General features: G+C 43.2%; 1 protein-coding gene across 2 annotated transcripts in view; it reads left to right on the top strand.

Moving 5' to 3' along the window:
• The window catches only part of GARNL3 (GTPase activating Rap/RanGAP domain like 3), a 312,374-nt gene that overhangs the window by 56,825 nt on the left and 235,655 nt on the right, over positions 1-19,894 (top strand). Inside the window, exon 2 of one of the 2 annotated variants that reach the window (XM_089685233.1) lies at positions 14,122-14,142. The exons of the other annotated variant lie outside the window; for it this stretch is intronic. Within the exon in view, the coding sequence (XP_089541359.1) occupies positions 14,122-14,142 (21 nt within the window). The remainder of the gene's footprint in view (positions 1-14,121; positions 14,143-19,894) is intronic. 2 annotated transcript variants of the gene reach the window in all.

Below are 19,894 nucleotides of genomic sequence, written 5' to 3'. Positions count from 1 at the left end.
ATTCCTGTGGTTGTGGTTTGCCACTATTTCCTCTGTTCCCTCTATTAACACAGTCCAAACACATAATACTTCATCCCAGACTCTGACCCTTCACACGCCTGGGGTTCTCTTTATTCCCACACATTACACCCTCCATTCCCAGCTTACCGCAGATTCACCCTCTTGTGACCGTTCTAGAAACCGTTCTGTTTCCTATTCATTAACCCTGTTGTCACCACTCCATTCCTGCTCCTGTCACTGCTTCATTTACCCTTCGGTCACCACTCCATTCACACTCCTGTCACTACTCCATTCACACTCCTGTCACCACTCCATTCACACTCCTGTCACTGCTTCATTTACCTTCCGGTCACCATTCCATTCACTGCTCCATTTACAATCTGGTCACCACTCCATTCACACTCCTGTCACCACTCCATTCACATTCCTGTCACCACTCCATTCACACTCCTGTCACTGCCTCATTTACCCTATGGTCACCACTCCATTCACACTCCTGTCACTGCTCCATTTACAATCTGGTCACCACTCCATTCACACTCCTGTCACCACTCCATTCACACTCCTGTCACCACTCCATTCACGCTCCTGTCACCACTCCATTCACACTCCTGTCACCACTCCATTCACACTCCTGTCACTGCTTCATTTTTACCCTTCGGTCACCACTCCATTCACACTCCTGTCACTTCTCCATTTACAATCTGGTCACCACTCCATTCACACTCCTGTCACCACTCCAGTCACACTCCTGTCACTGCTTAATTTACCTTCCGGTCACCACTCTATTCACACTCCTGTCACCACTCCATTCACACTCCTGTCACCACTCCATTCACACTCCTGTCACTGCTCCATTTACCCTCCGGTCACCACTCCATTCACACTCCTGTCACCACTCCATTCACACTCCTGTCACTGCCAATTTACCCTCCGGTCACCATTTCATTCACACTCCTGTCACCACTCCATTCACACTCCTGTCACCACTCCATTCACACTCCTGTCACCACTCCATTCACATTCCTGTCACTGCTCCATTTACCCCATATCACTGCTTCAATAACCCTCCTGTCACTGTTCCACTGATCTGCCTATCACCGATCCAGGAAGAAAATGCAAACTCCATGCAGATAGCATACTGACCGTGACTCAAACTGAGGAACGCAGATCTGCAAAGCAGAAATGCTAACAAATATGCCACTGTGTCCTACCATTAGTTTTTTTAATTCCTGCTAAAAAAACACTGCCCTTCAGTATACAACCTGTTAGCACCACATTCATGTCCACTATGTCATGTAATTACTGTGTTTTTTAAGAATGACTTTGTATGACGCCTGTTTTCAGTTTTCCTCTACAAGTTCCACACAATGCGTAATCCATCTCTACCGCAAGGTAAATTTATCCCGTGTTCACATTTGCCATCATATGATAATGTTAATTCTTGCCTTCTGCCTGTTCTTTTTCCTTCTTCTCTGTTCTTTGGCTAGAACATACTGTATCTGCTGTCCCCAGATCTTCACAATACTCCTCAAATACCACGTGTTGCTCTTGCTTGAGGTGATTTTACATGTTGCCCTGAAATCAGGGCTGCTGTCAGAAGTCACCGGGCTCCATACAGCCTATCTGACAGCTCCCCCCCGAAAATATCAAATAATATTTTCACTAAAAATACACTAAAAGCATTATTAGTGAACATAAATACAACAAAATTTCTGATAATGTTCTGTGTGTGAATGAGGTATTTGGGCTCCTTCAGATGGGCTCTGTGGCCTGTACAGTATGACACAGCAGTTCATTTATGTGACTAGAGCCGCCTGGAGCTGTGTGCAGGCAACTTATATTACTCTATGTGGACACAGCAGCTGTACAAACACAGACTCAGGTCATAATTTGACAGGCATGTGGGTACAGGTGTATGGCCTCAAACAAAGACACTGTGAATTCAGGGCCCCTCACCCACACTTGCACACCTGTCAAATTAGGACCTGCAGCTGTTTTGTACAGCTGCTGCGTCCCCTTAGAGTAACGGGCAGCTTCAGACGCATGAACAATCCACTCATTCACACAGTCAGAGTACACGTGTAAATGAGTCCTTAGGGATTTACTATACCTCAGTGATGAATGGACACAGGAGCAATCAGTACCGATCACTCACTGAGTTCATTCAGGAAAGGAAGGGGCTGGTAAATATGATATATTTATTGGCCCCTTCCCCCGCTCTCTATCCTGAAACATTCCCCAGTGTGCCTGCAGCAGCTTCCGGTAGGAGAGGAGGGAAGCCAACAGAGCTGCATGGGAAAGGGGCAGACAGGGGCGACCCTGGGGAGCTGAGAGTAGGGCAGATACTAGATCTGATCTCCCTGCAGCACAGCCAAAGGGGAAAAGAGGAGTGGAAGCTGGCAGTGCTGCAGAAGGAGGCACAAGAGGATTGGTGTCTGAAATAAGGCGGTACAACCGGCTTCTCCTGCACGGCAGATGCTTGAGCCCCCCTTATGATCTGATGGGGCCCAAGCCCAGTACATGAGGACCAGTTGTGCTGCCTTATCAGTGGTCCTGTCTGAAATACATAATAAATGCTCTCTTTCACATTCCCCTATACTTTTCCCATCTTATGCTCTTCCATAGATGCTCACATACTTCTCTACCCTTTTTGCACAATGCTCATTCTTTTCTCTTGCCAACCGTCACACCTTGCCAAGCTGTTAAGCCCCTTGACCACATAAACTTGAGGCAATGTAAAATGCAATATCAACATCAGCCAAGAGGTCAGAACTCTTCGTGACCAAGGCTGGTTATCAAAACCAGGAAAAAAGCAATATTGCCAAAAACTGAACAGTCTTATGAATTATTGCCATATAGTCAGATGAATAATACTGCCATATAACAGGAGCAACAGCTGTGCCACAACACAGGACCCAGAACAAGGTCATGAAAAAATGTATTTTTTCTTTTCTTTTTCTCTTTTTCAAAACCCTGTGACAAAAATGATACCTGCAAAATACTCACCATGCATCTTATCAAATTTCTTGGATTGTCTACTTTCCAAAAAGGGGCCATTTGGGGGGGGGGGGGGCGGTTGGAGGGGGTGTTTGTACTATCCTGGCATTTTAGGGCCTCTGAAACTGTGATAGGTAGTGAGGAAGTGATATGAGGAAATATGCCCTTTGATAGCCTGGAGGTTGTCATTGGATTTTGGGGGCATGTATGTGGATAGGCTGCCAAAAAGTCTCTCACATGTGGTATCCCCATACTCGGGAGAAGCAGCAGAATGTGTATTGGGGTGTTATTCTACATATACCCATGGCATGCATGAGCAATAGATCATTTAAGTGACAACTTTCTGTAAAAAAAAAAAAAAATGTCATTTTCAAAAAATTTGTGGCAAAAATAAAATGATCCATGGACTCAACATGCCTCTCTGCAAAATCCTTGGGGTGTCTATTTTCCAAAACAGGATCATTTGGGAGTTTTGTACTGCCCTTGAATTTTAGCACCTCAAGAAATGTGATAGCCAGGCAGAAAGTAAGAGCTGCATAAATTCCAATATATATGCCATAGTTTGTAGACACTATAACTTTCACACAAACCAATTAATATACATGTACTGGGATTTTTTTTTATCAAAGACATGTAGCAGAATACATTTTGGCCAACATTTAGGACTAACTTTGAGTTTATCAGATATTTTTTATAACCAAAAGTGAAACATTTTTCAAAATGTTTGGTTTTTTTGTTTATAGCACAAAAAGTAAACACCACAGAGGTGATTGAATACCACCAAAAGAAAGCTCTATTTGTGTGAAAAAAGGACATAAATTTTGTTTGGGTACAGCATTGCAAGACTGCGCAATTATCAGTTGAAATAGTGCAGTGCTGAACAGCAAAAAATGGCCTGGTCATGAAGGGGGGATAAATCCTCCGGAGGGCAAGTAGTTAAAAAGGTTGTAAACAATATTTATTTTCTTAATAAAAACATGTTATACTTACCTGCTCTGTGCAATGGTATTGCAAAGAGCAGCCTCAAACCTCATCTGTTGGGGTCCCCCGCTGGAGATCTTGGCTCTTCCTCTTCTTGGTGCACCATCTTGATGTGCTTCCCATAGGGCACACCTCTGGGCTTACTATCGAGCTAGGCTGTGTGCATCAATTTACAAACACAGAGTGGCTTGGCCCTGAAAACAGCAGGAGCCAGTGGCTTCTACTGTTGCCCCCATGCCCTGTGGGGAAAGAAAGAGAGGAGAGCACAGCTGCAGATCGGCATAGTGCTGGACTGAGATAGGACTCAGCTAAGTAACATTGCATCAAGGGAGGTGAGGTGGCAATACAACATGTGAGACATGTTTTATATGATGCAGGGAATGCGATAAGGTAAAAAAATGTCCTGCCTTTACAACCAATTTAGGAAAGGTATACATGCACTATTTTTTTTTTGCTCAACCAGTGGGGAAATAAAACTGACAGATCACCAAATTCCCACACAAGTTATGTTGATGCAGGGATTTCTCCCACTGCACTATTATATTATGACAGTGGGGAATATCCCCCATCAGAATACACATGTCAGCTCTTCAGCCATAGGCTGATGTGCATCACTTTGCGGGGACTGTCAGGCACCCAGGGCATCCAGAGCTGGCCAGAAGGACTCCCCACATCTCCACCTCAACTCTAGGAGCCAACAGGAGTGCAATACAGTGCAGCCCTGCCAAGCTATGTCTCCCATCTGCTCCAACAGTTAAAGTCTAGCTGTCAGAGCAGAGGAGAAACCAGGGCCCAACAGGTGGAAGGCTGTGGCCCAGTACCAGTTCATGGCCCGCTGAATCAAAACCACTGGCATGGACAGGGTATAGCTGATTCTCTTCTCTGCAGAGTAGGTTTACATTCACATTTGAGTGTAGTATATTTAGGTGATCTTAAATGAATTTTTTGTGCTCTTTGGGCATTTGTGGGGGGATTTTTAGGAGTGATTTGCCATACAATACATTCAGTGTGGCAGGATCAAGCTTTTTTGGCCACATAGATTATCACAATGGTAACACCTAAAATGCAGGTGTAACACTTGTTTTCACACATTTTTGTCAAGCTCTGCTTTCAAAGTCTATAGGGCCAAAAAAAACTCAAGTCTGCCTGAAAAGCTCCTGTACTTTTTAGAGTGACAGGCGCCAGAGCACTCAAGTGTGAACAGGCACTATTTAAAATGATGGGATTTTTACAGCTTGTAGATTTGCACTACAAAATGCTCAGGTGTGAATGGGACCCTAGTACTAAAGGAATGTCTATGTGTCCATGAACAAGGCTGTTATCCGAAATTTACAAAGATATAATAAATGCCGTTGTACTGTACATTTGTCAGAACGTGCCCACATAGATACACCTATGTTTGTTCTTCTCATGTTATGCTAATATTATTTTACATAAGAATGTTTCTTTAAACAAGCTGCGCTCTTTCAGGAAGGCAAATGTTTGATGTGGAAGGAAGCCCGTGCTCCTATAGGGAATTAGAAATAGAATTGTATACAGCAGGGTTCTTCAAATTGTGATCCGAGGGCCAGATGTGGCCCTTTGCTAGCCTTTATCTGGCCCTTGGGGCACTATTCCTCCCAGTGACAACAACAATGGGGCTCTTTTCCTTCAAATAATTTGAGGCACTATTCTGCCTACTGTCACCAACAATGGGTCACTATTTCTTCTATTGACACCACTATTGGGTTACTATTCCCCCTACTAATACCATCGATGGGGCACTACTCCTCTTCCTACTGACCACAAACCCTGAGGCAATGTTTCTTCTTACTGATGCTGGGCTCAGGACATTTTCTACCCTCACTGGCCACAATCTGGCCCCCCTAAAGTCTGGAGGGCAGTAAACTGGCCCTTTGAAAAGTTTTGAGACCCCTGGTATACAGTTAATGTATACTGTATATTGTATAAATATATATATTGTAACTTCAAACATATTCTCATGAAAACTGTAGAAGTATGGTTTTTGGTTTGCTAATTTAAAACTATAAATACAGATATATATATTGTTGATAGGAAAAGCTGAGCTTCATTTAGCTCCTCTCCACTCCAGCTCTGGGGCTCTGCCAACCCTGCTGGGGAATGCTATGCAATGCATTACCCTAATGTGTTCTGAAGGTGGCGCTATTAAGCAGTAGGAGCATACTCTTCAGTTAGCCGTATGCTAAACGGTCTGTATGAATTGATGCTGCTCGCTAGCAGTAGGTTTGTTCTGCATGCCTTGTGTATTTCTCAGTATCTGTTCTTATTCTGTATGTATGGACATATCATAATACAATTCCCTGTGTACTGTAGGCTGGATGTAATTTTCAGTGTCTTTTTTGTTATTCTATGTGTATGGGCTGTTCACAATACAAATTCTGGTGTTCTTGTGATTTGTGTAATTCTCAGTATCTGCGCATATTTTGTAGGTACAGACACTGATCGTTATTGCTTCTGTTTTGTATGAAGGGTTTAATTCTCAGTATCTGTTCGTATTTTGTATCTACAGATGCAGCGAGCACAACTTATCGTGCTCTGTACGATGGGTGCAAGACTTAGCTATATCTATTCTGTACCACTTCTCTTGTTTAGTATGCTAAGCATAATTCTCAGTAAGCCCAAGTTCACATTGATGCAGCTCTGTGAGACAAGTTTTTGCACGGGCACGGCAACCCATTCATTTGAATGGGCTGCCATGCCTCCGGAAAGGCCCCTGCACCAATTCTGGAATCACAGCCTGCACAGGAACTGCAAGTGCAGTGCAGTTCCCAGTGCAGAAGCGTTCTCCAGTGCGTGCTGGGTGCCATTAGGATTAATGGCTCACAGAGCATCATCAGTGTGAACCTAGCCCTAGTTTTATACTCCGTATATGCTCCTATTCTGTATGTATGTTGTTTTTAGATATAACTAGATTTTCTCACAGTGCGCTAGTGGTATGTTCTGACATAGTACTGTCTTCCACTTTCATACCACTTTTTGATTTGTTCTGATGCGTTTTTGATTTTCCCCTCTTCTTTTTCCTTCATCTCAATTCAGGACATTTGCATTCCAGTGCCTTTTTGATGCATTTTGACGCATTCCAGATGTGTTCCACTTTTGTTGACTGCACTGCAACACACTGCACTGGTGAGAACAAGGACCATTGGAATACATGGAAAACACTGTGGATGTGTTTTAAGCAGAGCAGATTCAAAATGCAATGGGCTGCATTTGGTGTGAACCAGTCCTAATGTGAACGTTTGAGTACCCCAATGCTTCCCCATCTTCCTGCTATGTGCTCCTTCATTATTGTAGTAGGAAACTGTTACTATGTGTTGTACAATGTCAGCATCTATCTATGTGTGTGGCTGTTGTGGTCATCCTGACACATGACAGGAGAATGCTCTGGCTTAACTATGTGCATGTACCACCAAGTCTGTTGAAGGTCCAGTGACTAAAGACTCATTTACCAAGACATGGATCTGGCTGCAAATTTCCCAGGCGAGATTACATTTTGCAATTGTACCATACAGATGTCTACAGGTGATTGGACACTGGCAAAGAATAAGCTGCAGAGACACCCCCTATATACTCCATTGCACTCCCAGCTAGCCTAAGTATTTGCTAGTGTCCTAATTGATTGACCTCTTCTCACTAATGAGAAGCTTACCTCTTTTATGTGGAGATTTTTGCTCTCAAATATTCTTCTATCAAAGTTCCTGCACCATAGCCACTACAACTTCTTTCTGCAGCTTTCAGATTGGTTGACTCCTCAGCTGAACCTTGGAGGACTGTTTTTGGACCCTGTTGGAATAAAGATGTGGGGCTGGACTGTAATGCTGCTTCGGCACTGGATCCTGTGTGGGTGCTCACCTTAGTGCATCACATTAAGTTAACCACAGGTCGTGGGCCATGGTCTGCTTGCGCTAGAGTTCTGTCCTTAACGACCCCTTTATGGGTATGCCCATTGTGAAGGGTGAAGTCAGGATGGGATTTAGTCCCATAAGTCCTGCTCAGAGTGTGAAGACATCTGCTGCAGTAAGTACAAGGCTTGTGTCCTTCAAATCTGTCTGGGTCCTGTCAATCATTTGCCTTAGACTGTGAGGAGTGCAGGGTGCAACATCTTAACTGGTGTTTCGTAGCCATGGAATGGGTGTGCCAGCCATTTTAAATTGGTACCATTTAATCTGACTTTTGTCACAAGTTTGTCTCACAACCACTACTGAATCTGCTGGCCTCCTCTTCAATGCCTTACACACCCCATTCTCTTCCTCTTGATACGCATCTCTTGGCCGACACCTGCCTTCCTGGCTCCCACAGTACAGCAGAGCGCTGTCTGGAAGTTTCCTGGGTTCAGCAACCTAAAGTGCTTTGCAGGGAAGGTTTCACCATTCTCTATGCACAGCAGCAGAGGTTGTGAACATTCCTTTTATGGACACTTTGCAACACACATAGCCAATCACAAGCACTGGAGGATGGGTCAGGTGGCCTATTTATTGCAGACTCAGCTTATGGCTCCTGGTGAGGGGGGTGATGGTAGTCTCTCCCCACCAGGCCCTAGTACCCTCAATTCAGGCAGTTATCTTTAGTCTGACTCTCTGCCCAGCAGGAGTCACAAACAAGCCCCTTTAGTCACCCCTCCTTATTTGGCCTCTGACTTTGTTTTTGCTACTAATATGCAGCCTGAAGAGGAGATAGACAATAAGGATCCCCCCTTTTCTTCTGAGGAATCAAATGAGGATGAGTGTAAAGTTCTCATGGCAGATGCCAGCCAATCCAACATTGGGAGTAATTAGAGTTGCCATCTTATTTCTTTAAAACCGAACACATATTAAATACACAGGTTCTGAGGCTAATTTATTTTACATAAGGAACTCCGAGAGTTTAATTACCAGCCACAGAACCTGAGTGGTTAATATGTGTTCGGTTTTAAAGGGATGAGGTGGCAACCCTAGGAGTAATCTTGCATTACCTCTCAGGGCAGGGGACTTGGTCAACGCAGGAAATCATCAACATCCTGAAAGTCAGAGCAATTTGGTTGTCCCTTCAATGCTGGTTCTCTCACTTGGGAGTCACCTGACAAGAATATAGTTAGACAATGCCATGGGCGTAGCTTACATCCACCATCAAAGAGGAACCAGAAGTCATGTTGTTCAAAAGGAGTTAGCCTTGCTCTTCTCTTTGGCAAAATTGCATATCCTGGCCCTGTTCTCCATTCACATTCCTGATGTGAACAATTGGCAGGCAGAACACTGGAGCTAACAGCATGCAGATTCAATAACAAACTGGACAGGTTTATTGCCAGGTTCATTGACCCTCAGGCCTTTACAGTGGATGCTCTGGTGACTTTGTGGGATCACTTCTACCTGATCTACTTTTTCCTGCTTCTCCCTCATCTTACCTGCAGAATCAAAATGGAGGATATTCCGATGATTCTCATTGCAGTAAGCTGCCCCAGGAGGATATGGTATGTGGACATACTCAGACTTTTGGCAGATTGCCCTTGGGCCCTTCAGAAATGTCTGGACCTTATTTCCTAGTGGCAAGTCATCCATCTTGCAACAATATAGCCAACTTTAACAGCATGGATGTTGAAGCCCAAGTACTAAAGGACAGGGGCTTGTTGGGTTCAGGCATCTCTACCCTCTTGAACACTAGGTAGGTGACGTCTCGCAAAGCTTATCACTGCACCTGGAAGGCCTAGATTACATGGTGCCAGTCAAGAAAATATCATATTATTAAGTACTCTGTGGGACACATACTGTCCTTTCTGCATTCTTGTCTAGATCAGCATCTGACTTTCAGTACCATCACAGAGCAAATCTTGGACTAGGCCGCTCTCCTTAGTAATTCTTTTGTGTAGCGTGTTGTACATATTTCATGTGACTCAGTGGGACCTTAACCTGGTTTTTTCATCCCTTTATAGGCTACCCTTTGCACCTATTAGGGATATTCCTTTATCTGATCTCACTGGCAAGATGGCTCTGCTCGTTGCTTTTACCTTTCCACAGGGAATCTCTGAGTTAATGGATCTTTGAGTTAACGGATCTCTGAGCTATTACACAAAGATACGGTTGTCCTGAGGCCATCGACTTCTTTTTTCTCTAAGATGATTTCTGCCTTCCATCCCATCCAGAACATTGTCCTTCCCTTTTTTATAGCCTGCTCCAAAATATCCCAAGGAAAATTCTCTTCACTGTCTTGGCATGGAATGCTCTACCTCTTTGCTACAGATTCTTTTAGACAATTGGATTCCCTTTTTGTGCTTCCCTAGGGTCCCTGGTTCTTCTGCCACCATTGTTAAGTGGATTAGAAAAGTCATCATTTGAGTCTGAGGCCTAAAGCATAGTGTTTCCATTTTTCCCTGTTTAGGCACACTCTATCAGATTCTTCAAGTGATAATAAACAGACACTCTTTAATGTATATTATCTCTTCTCTTTCTGTATGTGGATGATGGCACTGTAATTGTTTTAATAAAAAAAAATCTAAGTACCTTTTTGTTTTTCATAATCGATATACAGCTGTCATATGACCCAGCTATTTTCCATTCTGCCTGCAAGGAAACAGTGGTAGGAGGAGCTTCCAGTCCTCTGATACTAGTCACGTGTTCAAAATAATAAATAAAAAGTCTTTGGAATACAGAGTAAAAAAAAATAGTTAATATCAATAAAATGTTTTAAATTGTCATACAAATATATATTGGAAATCAAATCTTTATTACTTTTTGGCAATAACATGGTATGGGCAGATTTCTGCCAGTCACAGGCTGTGTCACTCCCCTTCAACCCTTCAGTGGGCTGTAATTTACCACTGTGTATACACCCACATGTGTGACTCTATCATCATGTGGGCTGCTCAGATGTGATCGGGAGGAAATTCTCAGGATAGAAACACACTGAAAACAGAGAATGTGCTCTAGCTGCCAACACTGCTGTGGGGACATAGACAGGAGCGGGAGACAGAGAACAGCAGGATCAACCAGGTTTTTTGCAGAATACAGAAAACAAATCCCATGGTGACTAAGTATGAATAGCATGTAATACAGCATGTATTGATAGTTTTTAATGATGTCAGTTTAATTGTCAGATTTTTTTCACCATCTGTGTCCCATTGCAGAGATCTCTTTTCACTTCCTGTCCCATAGCCAAACAGGAAGTAAGAAGAAGTTCCTGCAAACTAAGGGAATTTCTTGAGGACCCCCAGGTCACCAGAACTAGTGTCCCCATTGGAAGATTTCCCTTTCTGGGTACAACCCAAAATTTGGGATTTTCTTTTACTTTATTTTCAATAATAATGGTAAACAGGACAAATAGAGAGGGTGAATCTCCTTAAAGTGGTTCTAAAGGCTCTAAAGGATTTTTGCCTTCATGCATTCTATGCATAAAGGTACTAAACCTTCTGTTTGCAGAAGCCCCCCAACCCCCTCAATACTCACCTAAGCCCCCTCTCGATCCAGCGATGTGCATTGAGTCTCAGCTATCCCAGGACTCCCTTTTCTCATTGGCTGAGACAGAAGCAGGAGCCATTGGCTCCCACCGCTGTCAATCACAGCCAATGAACCAATGAGAAGAGAGGGGGCAGGGCCGAGGAGGGAGGGAGGGGCGAGGAGAGCCTGTTTCTCAAATTTGCAAGGCTGCCACTTGTTCTACTGTTCACTGTTTCTTAAAGTGGTTGTAAACCCTTACACATACCCAGTGAAGTAATTGGCCTTAGGTGATGCACAGAGGGGAAACAAATCCTGACACATACATTGTACTTTTTTATTTGCAGTATTCTCTTCTCTCCATCCATTCAAAGTCCAGAATTTACACAGGCTCTATCAGCTCTAAAAAGCAAGGGGCGGGGAGCTGAAGTTACATTCTACATAGCTCATTGAGAGAAGTTCTGAGCCCTGATTGGAGGGAAGGGACACACCCTTCTCCACACAGCGCACAGGAACAGAGCTGAGGCTGTCAATCTGCTGGAGGTCCCTCCTCTGTCACCATTTTTTTTGGTGTCAGGAAAACTTGTCAGAAGTAATTAATGCTGATAGCAGAGGAACAAAACAGTAGCCAGAAATGACACTTGGTGCTCTGGACTGGGACAAATGTATTTGCTCATATTTCATGTCTGAAGCTTACAACCACTTTATGTTTTAGAAGGAGAATGTTAAGGCCTTGTTTCATGCCTTTTTCAGGCATAAGGTGCTACAAGCTGTTCTTTGAGTTCTGTTGAGCCCAGGGGCGGACTGACAACTCATGGGGCCCCTGGGCAATAGGGAATCATGGGGTCCCTGTGTCCTTGCCCAAACTCAAAAAAGCCTATGAAAAAGGTACCAGTGGCATCTCATGGGGCCCCCTACTGACCCCGGGCCCTCGGGCAGTGCCCGAGTTTACAAATGGTCAGTCCGCCCCTGGTTGAGCCTTTCTTGACCAGTTTGTTACATGGGCTTGTCGGCATGTGTTTGCTGTGTTGCCCACACCTCAGATGGACTGACAGATTCCTCCCAATTATTCTTTATGATTTCCTTATTGCTGGCTACCAAACTGAGGCTAGCTAATAGTGGGAGGGGTATTACAGGGGATATCCCCTTGGTAGTGTTTTTTCATCTGCATGTAGCTACATATAACCCATGGTTAAAGCGGAGTTCCACCTAAAAAAAAAATTATAAAAGCAGCTTGAAAAACTGCAGCTGCTGACTTTTAAAATACAGACACTTACCTGTCCCTCGGTCCAGCGGTGTCCTCACCACGGCTGGATTCACTGGCTGTCTTCTCTCCCTGGTGCTGGCATCTGACAGCTTGCGGCTTCACAGCCGGGTGCCCACTTCGAATGCGCGAGAAGTGCTGCTCTTTGTGAATGGCCCCGTAGTCTTCTGGGACCTGTCACTTGTCCCAGAAGACTACGGGGTGGGGGGACAACATCCGCTTCCAATAGCCTAGGCAATCGCAGCGGAAGTGGGAGTGGGTACCTGTCAAATTCGGGTACCCGCTCCCCAAAGGTGCCAATCCTTAATGGGGAGTGGGGGACAAAGGCTTAAAGGCTTCCCCTTTTGGGTGGAGCTCTGCTTTAAAGACTGAAGATCCTGTGTTCTGTACTGTAAGAAATTCTGCAAGAAACAGATTTTATTGGTATGTCAACAATCCTGTTTTCCTCCACTTCAACATTATCAGGCTATTTTCTCTACTTAGCTTGGATGTGTGTAATCCATTTTCTGTTGATACTACGGAATAATCTTGATCTACTGTAGTAGCCAGGAGAGGATAGATTCACCTCCTTGAAGTCAGAGGGACCTCGCTAGTTCACTCTGTTGTGAGCGGGTGACCCCTTTATCCCTCTCCTGTTCCTGGTCGCTGGATAGAGCAGGCAGTTTCCAGATGTATAGGTCCCAGAGAAGGCTAATGTACACGTGAGAGTTGTGGAAGAATGAGGTCAGGAAGTTTTTTTTCAATGCAAGGACCTGTCTTCAGAGAGTGGGCATAGCCCTGGAGCCCTGCGCATATACATTTATTATTCATACGTGTCATGTTTTCTAGCTGTCTGGAGTGTGTTCGCTTTTTTGTGCTTCTGACAGCACAATGAAATATTTATTCTTATAAATATTATAAATCTCCCTTTTATACTTCATACAGAGTTTTTTATCCCGAGCTTACCTCTGTCATAGGTTTTTATCTGAATTGGGACAGTATAAATCAATGTTTCTATGTTCTTGCAGTAATAAACTATAGCACACGTTCAAGTTACAACCCTACATAGGCCTGTAAGCAACATAAACCGACCTATGGAGAGAGCTGTAACAGCTCCCTGACTGTCATACATCCCAGTCTCTAGGTGACAGCACTCTATTACACTCTATTATTGCCATTTCATGTTTAGGAGACACTCCCTGCATCATGATGGGGTTAATAGACAACTTTTTATTCCAAAACAAAGCCCATTACAGTAACAGCGTAATCTTCTTGTAAATCCTCCATAATAGATGTTTCTGTTTGGCTGCCTCTCTGTATTTGTTTACGTTTTTCAGGGTGATTAAGTAAAAATAATCTATTCCATTATGTTTGACTACATTATCTACTACTGGAATTTTCGTTTTTATATTTTATGTCACAACAGTAATTCCTTTTTTTCTCTCTTCTGGCTGCTTCCTGTGGATCCCACAGAGCTACCGCCCTACCCAACAGGTACGGTCACCTGCATCTGTTGTGTGTCTAACATATGAGTGTCTATATCCCATTCATACATCTGCTGCATTGTCTGTCACCTTGCTATTGTAGTCACGCTGCACACTTCTGTCACCAATGTTGTATGTGACATATCAGGGCATTTACTCTGCAGGTAAGATGGCACCTGACTAGGTCCCATCTATAGAGCAAATATTACCCGTTTAAGTACAGTGACTGTCATACTGCTCACAAAGCTGCTAACCATACCGTGTCATTTATTACTCCTATCATAATTCATTACAACTATGTATATCCTATGTAGGTCTATGTTTGTAGATATCTATATACTGTGCACATTCTGTAAAAGGTGTATTAAGGGTACTGGATACACACTTCCAGCTTATTATAACAATGAGATGATGGGGTGCAAGTGCAGGAGCATTATTATTCCTTAGTAAATCTGAGCCCGGGTTCACACTTGTGCAGTGCGGCATACTGCATGTGATTTACACAGCAACTGCACCGCGTTCCTGTGCAAATCACATGCGAATTCTGTGCGATGCGATTTGAGCCATACATTTTGTATGGCTAAAATCGCACTGCATTCGCATCAAAAAGGTGCAGGACCCTTTTTTTGTTCCGCACTAGAATCAGATCGCATGGGTATTCACACACATGCAATCTGATTCTGCACATCGCACCGATTTCGGGGTGTTGTTAACTTAACATACACACCCGCAGCGGTTCACATGAACGGAGTGCGATTGTGATGCGGTACAGAATTCACACTGAAACCGCTGCAAATTCCACACCGCATCAGTGTGAACCCAGGCTAAATGTGGTAAAGCTTCATTTTGTGAAGAATACCCAATCAGATGCAAGGAAATAAACAAACAAACAAACACGCTTTTGCTTGCAAATGATTGGATGATGGAAATGACTAGAGCTTTACCACATTCACTAAGCTCTGGGGAAAATTAGTGTAACTGCACTTGCAAAGTGCACCGTCTATTTGCCTTTAGTAAATCCACTTAGTTGTGTTATAACTTATACCAATCAGATTTTACCATTCAGCCAGGGAAATGAAAGAGGAATTATGACTGGTTATTATTAGAGGTATTTATTTAGTGGTGACAATTTACACAGTGCTTTCCATATTGTACATTCACATCAGTCACTGCCCACGAGGAGCTTACAATCTAAGATGGTGCACAATATTCTGGGTGAGGTCGGGAAGATTCGAGGTCTTCAGAAGGACAGGTAGTGGCCAGGAGCCTGAACAAAGGTGTGGAGGAATGTCAGGTCCCTGTAACTGCTGTCTGTCAGTCTCTGGGTGCAAATTTGCTTGCAAATGATTGGATGATGGAAATGATTGGATGATGGAAATGACTAGAGCTTTACCACAATCACTAAGCTCTGGGGAAAATCAGTGTAACTGCACTTGCAAAGTGCACCGTCTATTTGCCTTTAGTAAATCCACTCCATTGTGTTATAACTTATACCAATCAGATTTTACCATTCAGCCAGGGAAATGAAAGAGGAATTATGACTGGTTATTATTAGAGGTATTTATTTAGTGGTGACAATTTACACAGTGCTTTCCATATTGTACATTCACATCAATCACTGCCTTCGAGAAGCTTACAATCTAAGATGGTGCACAATATTCTGGGTGAGGTCGGGAAGTTTCGAAGTCTTCAGAAGGATAGGTGGTGGCCAGGAGCCTGGACAAAGGTGTGGAGGAATGTCAGGTCCCTGTAACTGCTGTCTGTTAGTCTCAGGGTGCGTGGCTTCTCTTTTTGTCCTTTCACGTCCCTTAGATTTTTGTGAGATCAGATTTTTGAAAAAAGGCTGCATGCATGCATGGGATAAATGTTTAATTGTTTCTTAGCCTGAGGGAGTGTTCAAGTGAAGGTTTGCTGAGATACAATATAGAGATAATAATAATATTAACCCCTTTGAGCTGGTGCCTCCTGGCCCTTTAAGAGTTTCAGAAGCTGGGAGGTGGGCGGGGTTTTACTGTCATGTGACTGCCATGATTCGCTGTCACAGTGGTCACATGATCGGAAAAGGTCCCTATTGCAAGGGGAGATCGGGACCTTTCCGTGCGTCACGTACATATGTGCTGGGAGCGCGTAGGGCATGCGCTCTCAGCACATATGTATTTTCTAATGGCACGCAAATATGCGGCCGCTTGGCGTCAAGACCCAGACGCAGAGAAGCCGCATATTTGCGTGTGCTCGGCGTCTAGGGGTTAAAATATGATTGGTTCTGTTTATGGTTTTTTCCCGGCAAAAAATGCAGTTTCCTGTTTTCTATGCTGAAGTAAGCTATTTTTGTTTAATTATGTATAAATATTTATATTTTATTTATTCTGTTAATATGTAAATATGTTTTTTTTATTATATTGTTTGTAAGATTTTTAATAAACAAAAATGAACAATCTAATGTCCCTACCTCTCATGCATACATACACATACTAGGGCCAATTAAAGTACTGTAGAACTAAAAGCAATTCTTTTTTTAAAGGCAATTGTGGATAGAGCAAAGTAGGATTATAACCACCGACATTTGTTTTTTCCCCATTGGGGAGATTTCTCTTGACTTCCTATCTGTTAGGCGAAACAGGAAGTGAGAGGAAATCCCTTCAAATTGAGGGAATCCCTTTGTTATCACCAGGGTCGCCAGAACTAGTGTCCCCAATAATGATTTCCCCTCTATTCCTGTCTTCGTGATAACCCAACATTTGAGATTTTCTTTCACTTTTAGTGATAACGGTAAACAAGACAAACAGTAGGGGTAAATCTTCTACACAGGACACAGACAGCAAACAAAAAACTAACAGGTATTCTAATCCCTCTCCACTCTATCCAAAACAAAAAAGCTTTGCTTTTAGTTATACTTTAATCTACCAGAATATCTTTGGCGTGTGGGAAGAAATCCATTTAAGCACACGGAGTACATGCAAACTCCATGCAGGTAGTGTTGTGGTATTGGGGATTTAAACTGATGACTTAGCGCTGCAACACAGAGGTGCTAAGCCACTGTTCTGATTGGTTGCTTTGTGATATTGCTGTCTTGGTATAAGCCGCTATTTGTCCTAGCCTCTTTACAGACAAGTAGTGGTCAGTGAAAGCCTTCAAAGCTCCACTTCAGCAATTACTATGATCATTTTGTGTCAGTCACATTCTGTTATAGATGTATTTCTTCTTGAAGGTTGAAGTTGTTTTCTCATGTATGAAAGATGTATTCAGCAAATCAATACACTAAAAAGGCATAACAATATACTGAGACGCTTGCGCCTTGTTAGGAGGTATCATTGTCTACTTATAATTTATTAATTCACAACAATATCACAACACACAGAAATCTGATCTCTGTTTAACAGCTCAAAATCAATGGTGAAATGGATCTGGTTTCTCTGTCATGTTCCAGTGTCCCCCATGCAATGTTCAGTCTTTAGATCTGCACCAAGGCCACATGATAGCCATTCCTGGGATACTACGTGGGCTGCCTCCAAACTCTAACATATTTCTAGCTATTAAAATATGAAAAATGGCTGTACAATAAATCCCCAGTTGTGTATAGTTATTTTATTGATCTACAAATGTCCTGAGACTCTTGTGATATAATTTAGTCTAGGTTCACACCTATGCGTTTTCCGCTGCGCTTTGCGGAAACACACAGCAGTCCATTTGATATGATTTCCTATAGGACACGTTTAAATCTCAGCATTTTCACCCGGTGTGTTTTTTGGAAAGGGTCAGGGCCTTTTTTAAATGCAAAACGTTGCATTTTTGGTTCCATAGACTTCAATGGTGACACTGCAGAAAAAACATTTAATGCGTTTTTGATGTGTTTTGAGTTTAATCTGCCCAGCAACAAGTGAAAAAAAAAAATGCCGCAAAAACGCACCGCAAAACACATTGCAGAAACGGATCAAATGCAAACTGCATAGGTGTAAACCTAGCCTTAAACAGTATGACACTACGCTTCCACTAGTTTATGAGTTTGGGGGCTAACACTAGAGTGGGCAGAGGTTGAGTTTATTTATGTATTTATTTATTTTAGGTACTTATGTAGCACCGTCAATTTACGCAGCGCTTTACATATATATTGTACATTCACATCAGTCCCTAACCCTCAAGGGGCGTACAATCTAAGGTCCCTAACTTACATTCATACATACACATTCTAGGGCCAATTTAGACAAGATTCAATTAACCTTCCAGCATGTCTTTGGAATGTGGAAGGAAACCGGAGTACCCAGAGGAAACCCACGCAGGCACAGGGAGAACATGCAAACTCCAGGCAGGTGGTGCTGTGGTTGGGATTCGAACCAACAACCATAGTACTTCCAGGCAGAAGTTGAATTTTCCTGCAATATTAAACACTTTTGACTGTTTTTTTATTTTTAGATAGCGACCAAAAAGGAGTTGACATTACTGACTTGTTTTTGACAGTGCAGGATCCGGGCCTGTCATCATTCTTCCTTCACTATGTGGCCCTAGCAGTTGGAATGGCACTTATTCTAGGTCAGTGACTCACTAGGTAGTGCTGCAATATAAGCATGACAGGTCCAGCAACCTGCACCTCTAAAAACAAGTTGTCAGATCTATAGAGACTATAGGCTTCACTGCTATGGAATGTATAAAACCCCTTCAGCATCTGCCTTCTTTACACAATCATTCAATGTCAGATTGAATAAAATATAAATGTTGCAATTTTCAAGCAGCACGAATGGCGAGAAGCATCAGCTATTAGAATCCTGACAGGTGACATCCACGCTTAGACCATGTCCTGTCACACAGTATTTTAGTGACAGGAAATTTCATGATGCAGTAGAGATGACTGTTCATCAGTAAATTCAGTCTGGCACATCCATATGGTTACTGTGTAGTGTGTGCTGGAGACAGTCACAGTAGATGATTTTTTTTTTTATTAGAACTAAGTTGTGCAGTTGGAAATTTCCTGTTAGTTATTTTGTTATGTTATGTCCAGCCTAGCACAGGATCCATAGACTGGGTCCTGCACATGTGCAGACTGCTTGCCCGTTCTGTTTCCTGAGCAGCTTGGCAGTGCACCTGTACAAGCATGCCCTATATGCCTGTGCTACTCTTTGGATGTGGCCCCTTTTTGGAAATTGCACTTTTCCTTTGGGACACAAGCTAAGCAGGACACACATGCTGAAGCTCCTACACAGCACAGGCCACAATGTGGCCGAGAACCCTGAAGTCTCCAGGTGGTGGGACTCTGTGAGCCTTCTTGGTGCTAGTGCTAGTGTAGCACTACCCTTGTAAGGGCCATTGGATTTGTTTGGATTCCCCTATGCTCTGCACAGCCAGGTAACATGCATTTTCCACACTTGTACCTTCAGAGTCAGTCCTTGATCTTTTTTTTTTAGATGTTTTTATTAAGGGGCAAGCAACTTGTATGGAGTCTAGAGGTATATGGGATGCCCAAAGAACTGTAGAACTTGAGGATGAACTTTTTAGCAACATTGTACAAAATGGTGGACTAGCTGGAAAAAAATATAGCACTGTCCCTTTTCTTTTTTGGTGTACCTCCTCAGACCCCAGTTGAATCCACCTCCTCACCCAGCTGTGCTGAGGGTATCCCTGAGCAAAGGGGTCCGAAAAGCTTGCAGTTAGACAGTCCAGGATGAAGACTAGTTGGGTATTGCATCTGACCTCCCTCTCCCCTTATTCGGCCCAGGGGTGTAGGAATACTCACACTGTCCTTGCCTGCTAGCGTTGTGGGTTGGTGGCTG

The sequence above is a fragment of the Staurois parvus genome, unplaced genomic scaffold (assembly GCF_062004578.1).
Source record: "Staurois parvus isolate SC_StPar_1 unplaced genomic scaffold, SC_StPar_1.0 ptg000365l, whole genome shotgun sequence".
Classification (NCBI taxonomy): domain Eukaryota; kingdom Metazoa; phylum Chordata; class Amphibia; order Anura; family Ranidae; genus Staurois; species Staurois parvus.
Note: the sequence above shows the minus strand (reverse complement) of the source record. Positions and strands in the feature narration are given on the sequence as shown.